The 17,413-nt window shown below is 36.4% G+C and overlaps 1 protein-coding gene and 1 long non-coding RNA gene across 2 annotated transcripts in view; one reads left to right on the top strand and one right to left on the bottom strand.

Annotated features, from left to right (window-relative positions):
* The window catches only part of LOC143250265 (uncharacterized), a 28,591-nt gene extending 23,443 nt beyond the window's left edge, over positions 1 to 5,148 (top strand). Inside the window, exon 2 of the long non-coding RNA XR_013028114.1 lies at positions 3,604 to 5,148. This is a non-coding gene — a long non-coding RNA (uncharacterized LOC143250265). The remainder of the gene's footprint in view (positions 1 to 3,603) is intronic.
* Positions 5,149 to 12,106: 6,958 nt separating this feature from the next.
* On the bottom strand, positions 12,107 to 15,434 carry LOC143250946 (uncharacterized). The gene has a single exon (XM_076502175.1). It carries the CDS (start codon positions 14,271 to 14,273, stop codon positions 12,945 to 12,947), a length of 1,329 nt encoding a protein of 442 aa, XP_076358290.1. The 5' UTR covers positions 14,274 to 15,434; the 3' UTR covers positions 12,107 to 12,944.
* Between the last annotated feature and the right edge of the window lie 1,979 nt (positions 15,435 to 17,413).

The raw sequence follows: 17,413 nt of genomic DNA, 5'->3' as shown, positions 1-17,413 counted from the left end.
GCGTTGTAAATCCGGAGACATACCGCTGTACTAGCGGGGGGTGTGCAGCTAGTGTTTCATTATAAATAAACAAACATATGGTGACGTTTGTATCAACCTCAACTGGTTATAATCTAAGTTAGTAGGAAACTTCAAGTACAAAAAAAAAAGCTCGTAATGATTCGCTTTTCACATTTAAAGCCTCATAATTAAGTTGGGCGAATTTTTCAATTGGATAAAATGTAATAATGTTAGTCCTAATATATCGCAAACTGTTTGTTTTTTTTAATTTTGCGCAAAGCTACTCGAAGGTTATCTGCGCTAACCGTCTCTAATTTACCAGTGTAAGACTAGAGGGAAGGCAGCTAGCCATCATCACCCACCGCCAACTCGTGGATTACTCTTTTACCAACGAATAGTGGGATTGACAGTAATATTATAACGCTCCCACGGCTGAAAGGGCGAGCATGTTTGGTGTGACAGGGGTTCAAACCCGCGATCTTCAGATTACGAGACGAACGCCTTAACCAACCTGGCCATGCCGAGCAGGACAGAAATCTACACAAGAAACTAATTGCAATCTGATCATTGCGAAGAATCGAACCACATTTTAACTCCGTAAATTTACCGCTGACCGCCCGCATCTGGAATCGACAAACTCAGATAATGCTCCTGAATAGAAAGTAGCTTGCAAAACAAACTGATAATAATAATAATCTTAAACCTTATCTTATCAAATATAATGTTATTTTTACCAATGCATTTTGTTTGATTGGCAGTTTGAGATCTTGAAGCCTACGCGAAGAAATGACGGCATTAAACAAGATAAATGCGATTATTTAAAAGTAAAAAATTTGTGCGAGATTTATCTGGAACTGATATAACACCGTTTTTAATTGTCTGCACCTGTTTGTCTGTATGAGATATATTGAAAATGTATTTTTATCCTGTTAGCAAACAATCAAAAGTCAGTTAAAGATAAATTATCTAAACTCATGCAACGTTTTTTCAACAGAAGACATTACTTTTATTAAGATATTCTGTGTTTTTGTTGCATTATTTTATTAAATAAAATATTATTCACAGCACTACTACCATTAGTACGAAAACGTGATGTTCAAAGTTATAGATTTCCTTTTCTTGCATGGTGTAAAAAATTCTCTAAGAGACAATTGTTTGCTTTTGAAGTTCGCACAAAGCTACACAAGGGTTATCTGCACTAGCCGTCCCTAATTTAGCAGTGTAAGACTAGAGGGAAGGCAGCTAGTCATCACCACCCACCGCCAATTCTTGGGCTACTCTTTTACCAACGAATAGTGGGATTGACCGTCACGTTATAACGCCCCCACGACTGAAAGGGTGAGCACGATCGGTGATGGGGATTCGAACCCGTAACCTCAGATTAGGAGTCGCACGCCTTAACACGCTTGGCCATGTCGGGCCCGTTAAAGAAACGTCTAGAGAAGAGAGAAGTGTATTACTGAGAACCGATGTATTGCAAAAACAAAGATAAAATACACATGTCAAAAACTAAAACTTTGAAAAGAGCGAAACGCCTACAAGCTCTTTCATTTAAACATTGTGTGCATATATGTGTGGAGGCGGTCTTGGAATAGCAATTAGTTTATCTCTTTCGTAGCGATAATAGGATACAATATTTGTTGTATATTTCAATAAATATTCAGCTCTGAAATCATATCTGTTGCCATAATTGATTAATTAACTATCAACACAAATTATATATCAAAATCCTCGTTTCTATCAAGTGTATATTATACGTCACCGAATTCATTTTTCGAGAAACAATTATTTAGTTAATTTAATGCTTGGTCAAAGGTCTCGTCTAGGCAATATGATAACTTGAGTTACAAAGCAGGTCATTTAGTAACGTAATGAAATAAATTTATAGTATTATTTAATCTCCAAATTACTGACTTGGTTTTATACCATTTATTGCTTGTGTTTACTTGTTTGTTTTTGAATTTCGAGCAGAGTTACTCGAGGGCTTTCTGCGCTAGCCGTTCCTACTTTAGCAGTGTAAGACTAGAAGGAAGGCAGCTAGTCACCACTACTCACCGCCAACTCTTGGGCTACTCTTTTACTAATGAATAGTGGGATTGACCGTCACATTATAACGCCCCCACGGCTGAAAAAGCGAACATGTTTGGTGCGACGGGAACCATTTATTGTAAAGAACAGATCAAAAACAGGATGAAATCGCTCTTTTTCCCAAGAAAAAATATGGAGGACCCCAGCGGTAGATAGCAGATTTGACTGCAATGTTGACAGCAATTTTGTTTATAAATGTTTGTGTTTTTAGGGACAATTATATGTATAACAATAACTTATTTGTTTAGAATTTCCTTGCAAACTTACATAAAGGGCTGTCTGCGCACAATTTTCTGTAATTTAGAACTGATGAAGTGGAGGGAAAGAAGTTTGTCAGTTTCCATTGTCAATTCTCACGTGACTGAATAGCGCGATTTTTAGCGGTACTTTTATAGCATACTCACGCCTTACAGGTACGAAGCACGTGCATGCTGCGACAAGAGACAGAGAAACCATTTAATTGTAATTAAGTGGTAAGTTCATTATAAGTACAGTGCATTATTACAGTAAAAACAAGCAATTAAACTGTACAGCGTTTTTTGATAGCAAAGCCACATGAAATTATATGTTGAGCCCACCGAAGGGAATCAAACCCCTGATTTTAGCGCTAACCGTCTCTAATTTACCACTGTAAGACTAGAGGGAAGGCAGCTAGCCATCATCACCCGTAGACATACCGCTGTACTAGCGGGTGGCTAAATTTTAGAGAGTACTGGTGTTTTTTATTTGTTTTAAACATAGTAGCACACCTTGTTTTATATTATCATGCGTTTATCAGTATATGATTGTGAAATATTACTCTATATACGGTCCGGCATGGTCAAGTGGTTGGAGCGTTCGACTTGTAACCTGAGGGTTACATGTTTGAATCCCCGTCACACCAAACATGCTTGCCCTTTCAATCGTGGAAGCATTATAATATCACATTCAATCCTACTATTTGTTGGTAAAAGAGTAGCTCATCAGTTGGCGGTGGATGGTGATGACTACCTGCCTTCCCTCTAGTCTTACACTGCAAAATTAGGGACGGCTAGCGAAATTCAAAAACAAACAAACCATCGAACAAATAATCCCAAACAATGGGAATTTAAATTCTTCTATAAAGAACATTCTCCGCTGTAAAGAACATTCTTCAGCCTTTGCGTTTGGTTATTCCCATTAAGTGCCCGTTTTTGAACTATTACACATTCACTATGGACACTTCATGTCAATGTGTACCGTAATATTTTGGAGGTAATATTCACATCTGTACTTACATGAGGTTATTGCAAGGTCACTCATGGATTACAATGTGTCATAAAAACAGCAAACAGTTAATTACCTGACATCACTCTTTGGTTTGTTTGTTTTTTACCAATATTACCAATAGCCCTAGTTTTATTTAATCTTTTCAGGTTTCTTAGAGCGCCTATTGAAACCTGAAATTTCATCTCGTTTTATTATTTCAAGTAGCTTTCAGTATTCAAAACTTTATATTGATTTCTACTCTTTTTTCATGTGATATTTTTATCATAGGAGCCACGAGTACATGGATCATACCACTATTGGGAATAACAAGACTATCATAGGAGCCACGAGTACATGGATCATACCACTATTGGGAATAACAAGACTATCATAGGAGCCACGAGTACATGGATCATACCACTATTGGGAATAACGAGACAATCTGTACTTTCATTCTTTATTTCAGTATGACACTATCTGAATGTATAATTATGTATATACTATCAACAGATGAAGAAAAATTCTATAATATTTGAATTTAATTCACTGTTTTCATAACTACAGCTAATACTATAAATACATATAAATAATGTAACGTACGTGTACCGTATATATTTATATGAATGTTAGGCGATATCAAAATGTTAGAAGCACTGAATGTAAGTTTTGCACTTCCAAACCTGAACTGATATTTGCAGATGTTTATGAAACCATAATTGAAAACTGTGATTTTCTGATTACTCTATCTTTAGCTGTGGCAAAACGACTCATATAATGGTTCCAAATTTCTTTTTGTTGTGTTTTTTCACAAATACAAACGTTTAGCTCGTAGCTCCATCTCTTGAGTGATTTCAGATCTAATTACAGTCTCGCCTGGTAAGATTTCTTATTATTGTTTTGTTGTTTTTTCTATTACACCTGACGATAAAACCAACAGCTGAGCTGTAGCTTACATCAAAGTATTGTAATACCAGTTACAGATCGGTGTTAAAACATAAGTGCACTCGTAGAATGATAGGTGGTGATATAAATCTTACAGTCTATTCTGTGTTTAGCAGTTTGAAAGTAAACTATAATTGAAGACAATCATCGTGATTGAACAGTAGTCTAAACTATGAAACCGGTTCAACAAATGTGCAGTAAACAGTAAACAGTAAATCTAAAGGACAGTAAAACCAATTTGCAGTGAATAATCTGAATAAAATAATTCCAATTATATACGTATATGATTTAGTTAAAGCCTGAATAATATTTATGTGTGTGTGTATATTATATATATATATACATAATCCGGTTTTTCTTGCTTTGAATATGTGATATACAGACATATCACATACCTTTTATCTGTTTTGGGCAATACATGAATTTTGACAATTTTTCATTTCTTTGATTTGTATGCAGTTTTAACATAAATACGTAGTACAGATAGTTGTTGAGAACGCCCTGTTCTAGCTGTTTTGTTTCTTTGTTTACTGTAATAGATAATGTCTATTCCCCTCGAGAAGATAGTATCGTAACATATTTTAGGTTAAAAAGATTAGAAACTGTAATATCCCTTCGTTAACCGTGTTAACAACGTTCGAATGCTGCTGCAGTTGACCAAAGCTGTAAGAGTATGAAAATTACCAGGTGACGCTGTCCAGTGGACAAAGAAAGCACGATTACCTATTGAATTCATGGCACCTTCATTTGTGCTCGACTTTCATCGTGGAAAGTTTGGTAGTGATACATCTTGAGAGATGGAAGCTGATGAGCTATTTAACAGATGCTATCGTCCTTTTGTGTGTGTGTGTCTGTTGTTTTAAATAAATATTGTTTCTACTGTCCTTCAAACGTGTCTAATACGTTTATTTCTCACACCACGTGGGACTCAATCGAATTAAAAAACGCAAAATACTTTCCTTATTTCTTAATCAAATCTGCCGTTATTAATGAGCCTAATTATCTGATATCTTTTAGGAAGTCACTTCACCTGAAAATACCACAGATAATCCATCCTGAAAACATGTTACAGTCTCTACTTAAAATGTGAATTGATGTTGAAACTGATGGTTCAATGATTAACCATCATTTTTCTTATACAATGAAACCAGTTCGTCCATACTAATTATATTTTCACCCTTGTTTGCTATGAAACACAATACCCACACGATGGGTTGTATGTGCTGTGCCTACAGCGAGTATCAAAACCATATTTTTAGCGTAATAAGGCCCTCTTACTGGTGAGCCACCGAGGGGATCCTCTCTTTGAAGTGAAGCACAAAGCTACACAATAGGCTATCTGTGACCCGCCCACCACGAGTATCAAAATCCGGTTTCTAACAGAAATATTGTTTTACCACTAGGGCCACATATGAAAGTGTACAACAATCCTTTTATAAAGGGTACTCAAACATAAAATTTTTAAATAATTGTAATATTTTCAAACAGCTTTCCTGTTCAAAATAAATATCCGGATCATGAAAATTAATAAAACAAGAAATGGATTTTTTTTCTTTCTTTGACGTCTCACTGTAATGAAAAAAAAACCAACTTGCAGTACAAACCTTTTAACACGAGATAATTAGCTTATTTACTTCCGCCACTGGTCACTCTCGTTTATCATAATGATATCATGATATTGTAACAGATACCCTCTCGTCTGCAACAATATATGAATAGACAAACAACCAGCTATAGCTAGGTGGCTGCGTTAAGTGGTGAGAGATACAATGATACATCTATTAAGCATTCGTAGAAACAAGAGTAAAACTTAAGATAAGTATCCTGCTAATAGTGCTATGTCGTTAAACATATATTACTTCTCACAAAAGTAAGCATTGACGTATGATGTCAAGAAGAAACGGAAGTTTAAGCCTACGTTATGAATCTCACGTAGACGGGTCACTGTGCTGTGACCTGAATAAGAACTCTTACATCTTATCGAGTTATCAAAAATTACATAATTTAAATAGTCAGACAGACGGGTTGCCAATAATACTAACGGTAGTGTTAGCTGGTGTTGAGCCCACGACTGTGTTTTTCAGCTTTCTATCTATCGGATTAATATATAAATTTAACTCATCAATTTCTTGAGTAACTGGAACTTACGTAAAACAGAAAACAAAAAAGTTATTGATCCGACAGTATTTCGTGGATCTTAAACATGTATGTGTATATAACTCATTAAAAAGTAAGTTTCTATCTTAAAGTTACTTGACTTAACTTGCTTTTATTTTGACTCTTTATAAGGATTGTAGCTTTTTCTTCAAAGTAAAAATCCCTATTTTGACTCCAAATGTAAAAGCTGCAATCTTTAGATAAGTCAAAATAAAAATATGAATAAAAAACACTTTCATTTTAAGCTACCTATCTTGTTTCTGTAATTACAGCGGTAAGTCTACGGATCTACAACACTAAAATCATGGGTTCGATTTCCCTCGGTAAACTCAGCAGATAGCCCAAAGTGGTTTTGCTATAAGAAAACACACACACACACACACCCTTTGAAAATTCATGTCTCCACCTTTTTAAATGAACAGTTGTAATATTCATGTACTTATCGTGAAGTGTTGTTACACATGAAAATAAGTGTTAATCTTATTTTAAAATTTAACATTAAAGTCCTCACTTTACCATCACCACATGGCCAGTTCTGACAGTTATATGTCCGGAAACATTCTCTTAAAGGTTTCTTGACGTTTTCTACTGATGTCCTGTTCAGCTAATATAATTGTTAAAAAAAACTTTAATTGATAAGAACGATGTTTAGGCTTAGAGTATTCGATTTCAAAATGAAATAAATTTAACTCTTCTTTCCTTTCACAAAACACCCTAGTGTAAAAAGTTAAAACAAAATAATTTCATTAAAAAATACTGCACGTCTCTCTAATTACCAAGAGGGCAAAGAAATAAACACGTTGAACGGTAAGGTCACGCACTACTAGTAGGACTAGAGCAAACCATGCAATGGAGGCAGCTAATGAACACCATCCACCACTAGCTCTTTGGTAACTCTTTTACTAATCAATAATGGGAACCGTCGCAGTACATGCACCACTGACGAAATATATTGGATGAGGGAATTCGAGTGCTTCAACCACCAGGACGTGCACCACGGACGAAATATATTGGATGATGGAATTCGAGTGCTTCAACCACCAGGACGTGCAACGTAGAAAACGTTCAAATGTTACTACAGTTAATAAGAAATAAATAATAAACTTCAAAACTCACATATTTTTAAGTGGACATCATTTTCCGCAATAGGTCGAGTTCCCGATACTCAAAAAATCCAAGTGCTGGCGCAAGCACTGAAAAAGATGAGATGAAAGCTCTTTTGAATAAGAGAAAGAATTGTATTACTGCGCGAAAAAAACCTGGGGAATTGGTGTTTAAAAAAAACCTGAGATATAACGTAAATTAGGAAAATAAGAAATTAAATAAATGCTGAAAATTTTAGTATAACAGCAGAAGAAAAACTCCAAAGAAAACTGCTAAGAAAGAGGTGGAATTATTTTGAATTTCGCGCACTAATACTCGAGAGCTATCTGTGTTAGCCGTCCCTAATTTACCAGTAAAAGACTAGAGGGAAGGCAGCTAGTCATCACCCTCCCCACCGCCAACTCTTGGGCTACTATTTTACCAATGAATAGTGGAATTGATTGTCACATTATAGCGCCCACGGCTGAAAGGGCGAGCATATTTGGTTTGACGGGGACTCGAACCTGCGACCTTCAGATTACGAGTCGTGTGCCTTAACCACCTGGCCATGCCGGGCCAGAACGGGAGAGGGATGACGAAACCAAAAATATAAAATAAAGCGTAAAGCTACACAAGGGGCTATTTGTGCTCTACCCTCTGCACGTGTTGAAACCTTTCTTGTAGTGCCATAAGTCCTCAGACTCGCCGCTATGCCACAGGGGAGCTTTAAAAGTTAAAATGATTAATGTTGTACACCGAAAGTAGAGGACATTGATTTGTCTACCATATGTTTCCAATCTAGTTTTTATTTAATAAAAAAAAAGACGAACAAACTAGAATATGTTGATATTATCGCGTAATTAAGCATTTAAAACAAACGTCGTAACATAATCTGTAAAATGCGAAGGCGAAAGCAACCGCAAAAGTTACACAGTTTCGGGTTTCAGAAAACATAGTCGCATCAAGTCCTTGTTGGTTATGAAGATAAAGTGTTGTTTGTTAGGATCAAATAGTGGAAAAAACATATATTTACGTGAAATGATGTCTTTGTAACTCTCTTTCGCCAATATCGAGAAATCAACATGACATACGTCACGTACGAACATGCACACTTGAGCTCATTCAAATCAGAAGAGTTAATTGAAGACGTTTATATAAAAAGGGCAAACTGTAAATGTGTTTAAATACATAAAGCGTTAAAAATTAAAATAACTCAGAGAAGAGTAAGTTAACTAAGTAAGTACAATACAAAGAAATAAGACTAAGTAGAAGATATGGGCTTTTAAAAAGTTTGGAATCTGTTTTTGTTTATCTCAACAAATATTACGCATTAATTTATTCTTATATTTTTAACATAAACTGGAGTTTATTACTAGAAATTTCGATTCACGCAAATAGAATAATGAGCTGTATCTCCAGACTTGGCCCGGCATGGCCAGGTGGTTAAGGCGTTCGACTCATAATCTGAGGGTCGCAGGTTCGAATCCCCGTTACACCAAACATCCTTGCCCTTTCAGCCGTGGGGGCGTTATAATTCAACGGTCAATCCCACTATTCGTTGGTAAAAGAACAGCCCTCAGATTACGAGTCGCACTCCTTAACACGCTTGGCCATGCCGGGCCCTAAGAGACAAGAGCTCTATAACGAATCAGTTTAAAGCGGGGTGTTACAGTATTCCAGGAACAAGCTAAAAAAATGTGTTGACTGATGCGATAATCGAGATAACCATACGTACATGGGCTGGGTGTGGCCTAGTGACTAGAGTGTTGGACTATAAATTCGAGGGCTCGCTTCCCATTGCTGAAAACTCCCACTCTGCTCCTTAGGGCGGTGGATGAATGATAAAAGTGACAGCCAAATTCCATTATTTGATTTGAGTAACCCAAGAATTTGTACGGAGGCGTCTTTTAGCTTTCTTCCCTAGAGTGTATCAGTTCAAAATTACTGACGATTATGGCAGATAACCCTCGTATATTGGTCTGTCCAAATATCCGAAAGAAACAACACACATCACAGAAATATTCATATATATATATATTATAATTAGGGTATTAAAGTAAAACCTTTTTGCACATGTTTGAAGGCTTGATCGTTAGAGTGCATGACTCGTAACCTGTGAGCCATGGGATCGAAACCTTGCACCGAACGTCTTTGATCTTTCAACCATGGAGTATTATAATGTGACTATTTATTATACAACTGTTTAGTAAAGAGTAGCCCACGAATTGACGGTTAGTAGTGCTGTATAGTTGCCTCTCCTGTATTTGGTAGTTGAAAAGTAGGAGCTACATATAAACAAACAAGCAAGTTTGAATTTTTTTTATTATTGCTGGGTTTGTCGTATTAAGCTCAGTGATTGGTTAAAGCAAGAAACTATTCCATGTCGATACCATGATGACTGTAACATTCTACAATGTGAATTCCTCAAAACATCTGAAGAAAAAAAAATAGAAGTCATCTCTACTCTACCAAGTTTGTCGTATTATCAATAAAACTTATAGCCATTGAAATAACATTAACAGCACTACGTTAATATTGACATTCTGATATAAAATACATGTTCTATTTGTAGTTCTCAACTTTACATACACATCGCTATTTTATCTATGAGAGTAGATTTATTTTATGCGTGCTAACATTATAGTAGGGGTATGTATGACTCACACTTATGTGATATTATTCAATTTTTATAATAGCGCCATCTGGATTTAAAAACGATCGAAAAACTGTTTTGTTCCAGCTCTCAAACACTCAACTCACCTTATAATACGCCCCCCAGTATGTCTGCGGACTTACAACGCTAAAAACCGGATTTCGATACACGTAGTTGGTAGAGCAACTTTGTGTATTTTTGTGCTGAAGAGTACACTAGGAGAAAGAATAGTTAAGATATATTCAGAAGAAAAATAATGTAATAATTTGAAAGAAGTGAACGTATGATTGATAAGCTTAAATTATTTTTGAGCACATTTTAAGCCTCCCTCATACGATACGGCTGAAGGATTAAAAACTGAATGTCAATATCAGACACAACACAGAAAACCCATTGTGAAGCCCGGCATGGCCAGATGGTTAAAGTGTTCGACTAGTAATGAAAGGGTTGCGAGTTTTAACCCTTGTCATACCAAACATGTTCACTCTTTCAGCTGTAGGGACGTTATAAAGTGAGCGTCAATCCCACTACTCGTTGGTAAAAGAGTAGCCCTAGAGTTGGAGGTAGGTGGCGATCATTAGTTGCTTTCCCTCTAATCTTACACTGCTAAATTAGGGACGGTTAGCGCAGATATCCCTCGTGTAGTTTTGCGCGAAATTCAAAACAAGCCAAGCGAGCAGTACAATAATCAAACCTCCAAAATATGGTTTCAAAACAATCACTTGACCTTGATCTCTAATATGGTTCCATTTTCACTCCTTGATTTTTTTTTTTTTTTGTGTAGAGTAACCTACCTGTGAAATTTACCTCAAACAGTAGCTGAGACTCTAAATTCCTAGAAAAAAAAATTATGTTGTTGTTATTGTTCAGAATGGAATTTAACAATAACAACAAAATGGAGATTTGAGAGTATACACGTGCAACTGGTGATTCCATTTTCGATATGATTTTCTGAAACGGAGGTCTTTACTGATTACATTGAATAGATATATTTATTATGTGGTACTAGTTGATATGTATGATGCGTCATTGATATTGTGTGATAAATCCATTACAAAACAAGAGAAACCTCAAATGACGCATATATTCACAGCTACATACATACATGTACTTTTATGTTAATGCATAACAAGAGCTCACATTGTACGTGTTCTTCAGAGAACTTCTAAACTTTAGCCAACGAAAGAACTTATACTGTAAACTACATTTTTAATGTTGTAATTCAAATGTTGAATAAAAGGATCTTAATGATGGTGTTAAGGTCAGAAGCTTTAATGAGATAAGCTCAGAACATCTAGAAAATCCTAAGGATATAATTTAGTGTTCTAGCTTTTTTGAAAGCTAGATTAGAAATACGAAAAAGTTGTGAACTGTGAATATGTTTTCCAGATAGGGAACTGAATCATTTATTGTGTTTTCATGAAGTACTTGGATTTTTGTGATTTTTTTTGTATCACACGTATTCAGTTACGTTATACAAGCAAAGTGATTTGTTTTACCTTAGTTAACGGCACTCAAACGTAGACCTACAATAAGTTACCACAATGTACAAGTGCTAAAGCTTGTACAAACGTTAAAAAAGGAAGAAAACCAATTGTTCTCGTGGGATTAGCTTTTAACCATTTTACCAGAAAACGTAAAAGGTTTGGTGGTTAGTGTGTTCATACTATGAATCCAAAAGCTCGTATTTCGCGTTCTTTTACCGAAAAATAAAACGCTATTCACTTGTCGCAAAAAATTCTGAAACAAATAAACGTTGTTTTTTGTATTTGTACTATCTACTAAACAATTCGAATCGTTCTCAACTAAAGAATGAAAACTTGCACAAACTGATTATCACGTTCTGGAAAATTTGAAAAAAAATAAATTCAAATACTAGTAAACGCAATCTAACTTAAAATACCAAAATATAAGCAATAGCCAACATAAAGTTATAATATAGCATGTTCGGTTGAAACATATTTTATTTGTATTTATAAAAGAGATAATAATAATTTTACACAAATGGATACTTCTCTTACAGTTTAACTTAGAGCGAAGCTAAGTTTCAAAACTTTTATACACCGTTTTTTATATTATTAATATTAAGACATTTACATTTACAAATAAATGGGGAAAATTCGAAACAAGAATTTTCTTCATTTTTTTAACAAGGCAAGCCTTTCCCATTCTTTCGACAAAATAGCACAAAAATGTTCCTTTTTTTTTGTTTTACGATAACTTAAAAAGAGATTTTTTTCATGTACAGATAGCAATGACAAACTTTCTTGAATGCTGTCTTCTGTTAGGTAGATCTACCAGAGTTTCTGTTTAAACACACATACTGACAATAATATAAAACTTAAACCTTTTGAAGGTGAACGCTTTTTCATATTGCTCATGAAATCGTCCTAACCAAAGAAAGTAAATCTCTGAGGATGCGACATTCATTAAAGTACAACTTCTTAGCATATAAACATGTAATAAAATGAGCTAATATGCTATATAATTCCTGGACCCTATTCATAATTCGTTTTTCGTACTATATAATAATAAGTTTCTCAGTTTCAGACCTACCAGATATGAATCGTAGTTTGCTTTTTTCTTCTTTTTTTTTTATTGCCAATTGACTATCCCGTACAGTACGTGATTTATAAATGCACCTGCTTACAGTTTCGGTTTTGGAAAGTGATAAGCAAACATAACGATGTTCATAACTGAAGTCTTATCTACATGAGAAACAGCAACACCATGAGACAAGTAAAATTATTGTTTTCCTTTACATAGCACGAGTCTTAAGTCACTAGGTTGTTTGTCAATTGAGCAGAAGTCCTTGTGTTCGTGAGGTTGATTTTCTTTGGTCTAATCCATAGTTCCAATGATACGATGATGAAAAAGAAGGACACCATGTCAGTTGAGGAGATGAAAGACCTTCCTTCACACTTGTTGGGAGTGAATATCTCCAAGCTAGTGGTGATGTGGGTCCACCTGCATCTCGATAAGGTAGATATACTATATGAGGTGGCACTGATGTGGCCGAATAGCAGTTCATAGTTCTATAGTGAGGTACTGAAGGATACTGAAGCGATTGAAGTGGAAAAGGGAATATCTGTGATCGATGATCACGAAAAGTCTCCTCCAAGAATGGAAACTTAGACACGTTAGCATGAGCAGATGATCCTTTAATGTTACATCTTGGCAAAGTAGGCTCATTGAAGTACTTACAAATATCCTTACTAAAGAATATGTTACTTTTGTCTGGTGGTCTTGCTGAAGAGTTGCAGTCGCTTCCAATTATGTTCTCGATAGTGAAGGAACTATTCTTAACTTTAGCCACAGATGAAGCATTGTGAACTCTTGTAAAGTTAGGTTCTTCTAGTCTAGTTTCATCATCAATGTCTTTAGCAAGTTTCGCTGGGGAGCCATTAAATGACTCTCTACTCAAAACCTCTACATCTAATTGGTCACATGAAGACAAATCTGCATCATTTATATTGAGTTGTCTAACTACCGCTAGAGGTTTTAATTTCTGAATTTCTTTACAAGGCGTTTCAGACGGAATGCTGCATTTTGTTTCGCTCTGTGACTGAAACGTCTTCAAGTTGTCTTTTCCAGTTGACACAATAGTTTTCTTAATTGAAGAGACAGTGGGTTTATAAGGAGTTTTGGTTCTTCGCTTTCTTCTTCGAAAGTTTCCATTTTCAAACATTTCTTCGGAGTTGGGAACAATAGTCCAATAATTTCCTTTTCCAGGTTTGCCCTTCTCCCGTGGGACTTTGACAAAACAGTCATTGAGACTTAAATTGTGTCGGATGCTGTTTTGCCAACCTTGTTTGTTTTCATGGTAGAAAGGAAACCTGTCGGTTATAAATTTGTAGATGCCGTTCAGAGTAATTTTCTGTTCTGGCACATTCCGGATAGCCATCATTATCAGAGCGATGTACGAATAAGGCGGCTTCTGGAGAGATGGCTCGGGTTGGTTCTCGGAGCTAGAGGTTGGGACTGTCCGGGTTATGGGATCTCTGTTAAAAACATTACAGGAGTTGTTCTTGACTGTTGCGGAAGAAGAATATATTATTCCGGGCAAATACATGAAAGGCTGTGACTCTCCGAAAGTAGCATAGTAATTACTAACTGTTGTCATTATGTATCGGAATTCAAGACGAGAACTATTACACACACAGTCAGAGGTTTCGTTCAAGTCAAGGTGTTAATTACTTCACATCTTTACGATTCTAACACATACATCGGCTTTTAACTACGACATGTTCCGCAACGGTTTGCTGGAGGACAAAAACTTCTTCCTCTGGTATTTTCCGTCTTATTATCAATACTCACACATATATTTGTTGAATCACTTACGAAAGCAACAAGTCGTTGCGTCGCGCTGTAAACACTAAAGTATTTTTGTGGCGAAGATAGGTCAGACCCAGCCGGAGCTCGCACTGCGTGATCACTGCAATACGTTCTACGTTATCGGGAATGGTGACGTGGAACGACACGAAGTTTATATATATATATATATATACACAACTCGATTATTGTATGAGAAGAGACAAGTGCAGGCCTAACAGCTATGCTTATCTAAACGGTTTGAAGCCGTTGACTGTGAAATTACTTCACGAAGTATTTTCTAATTCAACAGAAGCATGGGTAAAATAAACTGAAACACCGTCGGTTTCGCACCGATTCTGTGTTTCCTTTCTCGCTAACGATCTATTACAAAAACAGCCTACTGATTAGATTCTCCAAGATCACCCGATCAGCTGCTCTTATACAAACACTCGAGAAGCGAATGTAAGCGAAAAGGAGCCAGTAGCAGTTACGCAACTGCCAGGCTTAAAGTTCTCTTCGTCTTCTAAATCCACGACCTTCTCAGCTCGGCCCCTGAAGCCGTCGATCGTCTCGTAATAGATAAACAAAGAAGCTTTCACTTTGTTTAGCGTTGGATGTGTTTGTTTGCCAAAATTGACTTTTTCCTGAGTATAATGCAACATAGTTGAAATACGTGAAAATGTACTTGTTGTCCGTGAGGCCACACACACGTTTTTTTAGCATAACTGGTGTTCAATCACTAAGACGTCGGTTCTACTTATCACAACAGCCCACCCAAGAGGTAGTTATTTTTTATTAACCTAAAAACTACAGTTGTTGAAATGGGAGAAGCTGACCACTCCATATGTGCAAACATCGGACAGCAGCACTACACCCTTCACAACACCTTCCCACTTCACTAATGTGTACATTACTTTTAAAATCATGAACATAAAAGGTCCCTTATTCCACTCTATAGACCTCTACATGTGTTCACTCACTCTGAATAGGAGTATATAGATCGACAGGCAAGGGGATGAGCAGCGACGCCTAGCAACGAAGAAAGAAAAATAAACAAAGAAAAAATTGAAATAGGCATAGGTAGGCACTGAAATGTGGAACAAATTAATCGTTTAACGTTAAGTGTCGAAAGTGCTCACGAATCGTAAATTTTAATGTCGAAATACGACATTTAACCTCTAACTCGGATCATTTTAAAATCCGAAAGAAATTAACGATCTGAACAGTGTGTAAAGTAGAATTTTAAAAATAAACTTCAAAACAGGTTGGATCGTCACATCTTTCCTTTGTTGTTAGAAAGTGTCTTTTATCTCTTAATGAGAAGATGGAAAGAAAAGAGAAAGGAGACAAAACGCAGAAGGAATATAATTAGTTCTTTAAAATAATGATGACAGCTTGGAAAATTGTCCACCAGTGGCTCAGCTGTATGTCTACGGACTTACAACGCTAAAAACCAGGTTTCGATACCACTGGTGGGCAGAGCACAGATAGCCCATTGTGTAATTTTGTGCTTAATTCTAAACAACAACATTAATCAAACAAATATCAGCTCAAGTTTAGTAATTTCTGATACAAAATATGGAATACGACAGTCAAATTTGTTTATTACACATTAAAACACGTTGTAGCAGAATACATAATAATATAATGCAAATCTATCTCTGTTATCTGTTGTAAATTAATAGCTTGTTTGTTTTTGAATTTCGAGCAAAGCTACTCGAGGGCTATCTGCGCTAGCCGTCCCTAATTTAGCAGTATAAGACTAGAGGGAAGGCAGCTAGTCATCACCACCCACCGCCAACTCTTGGGCTACTCTTTTACCAACGAATAGTGGGATTGACCGTTACATTATACGCCCCCACGGCTGGGAGGGCGAGCATGTTTAGCGCGACGCGGACGCGAACCCTCGACCCTCGGATTGCGAGTCGCACGCCTTACGCGCTTGGCCATGCCAGGCAAGTTAAAGCATAAGAACATTACGTTTTGAAACGTGTTACACCCTTATTTGTATTACAGTAAGCCTAAATTACCATTCTAATAGTTTAATGTTACAAACTCTAAAGACTTTTCAGAGCAGTTTTGACTTATCATAAGCAAACAAACCTAGGTGCAGGAGGTACACCGAGGTCTATGTCTGAATGAGGAGAAAGTTAATACCTATTAAAGATGTTATGGCTGCCATTTCCTAAATGTTTACACTTTACTATATCTCCTTCTGATATTCAAATACCCCGATGTCCAACAGTTAGCCAAACTCGCCACGTAATATCATTCCTAGCTCAGCGCTAAGCCTGAGGGCTTATAATACCAAACTCAATAGCGCTTCCTACGAAGTTACTTTGTAGCAATTCAAACTACCACGTTCTTCTCTTACAAACAAAATCCATTCTCGGGCCTAGTTTCAAGGTATTGGGAGGGCCACAAGTTGGGTATCAATGTGGTGATTTGATCTTTATTAGAACATATTCCACTGCTTCTCGAAACAGAAACTTGTCACACTACAGACTAGTACTCCAACAACATAGATAAAGGGTTAACCCATTATCACGTGCTTGTAAATCACTTCCTGGCTGTTGGATGATGATACAAAGATGGACAGAAGATCTTACACACAAAAGGACTTCTCCCCCCAACGTCCATACGGCAAAGAACCAGGAAAATAATGTTATACCTTGATTTGAATTTAGAAAGAACACCAAAGTACTGTATAGCATAATTACCCTCGCTATATAAATCACATATTATCCCAAAATAACGAATACGAGAGAGAGAAACCAACTCGTATCAATCTGTACAAGTTTCTATGTGACCGTTTAAGACGAAATCGCTCACCACCTCCAAGAGGTGGACACAGAAAGAAAGCGAAAATGATCCTAGCTTCCAAGCAATAATGGTTGTTGTCGCAAACACCCAAACACTAGGGAGTAGTACAAACTTTACGACCTTTGA

The sequence above is a fragment of the Tachypleus tridentatus genome, chromosome 5, assembly GCF_004210375.1.
Source record: "Tachypleus tridentatus isolate NWPU-2018 chromosome 5, ASM421037v1, whole genome shotgun sequence".
Lineage (NCBI taxonomy): Eukaryota > Metazoa > Arthropoda > Merostomata > Xiphosura > Limulidae > Tachypleus > Tachypleus tridentatus.
The sequence above is the reverse complement of the archived record's forward strand: the minus strand, read 5'-3'. Positions and strand labels throughout refer to the sequence as shown.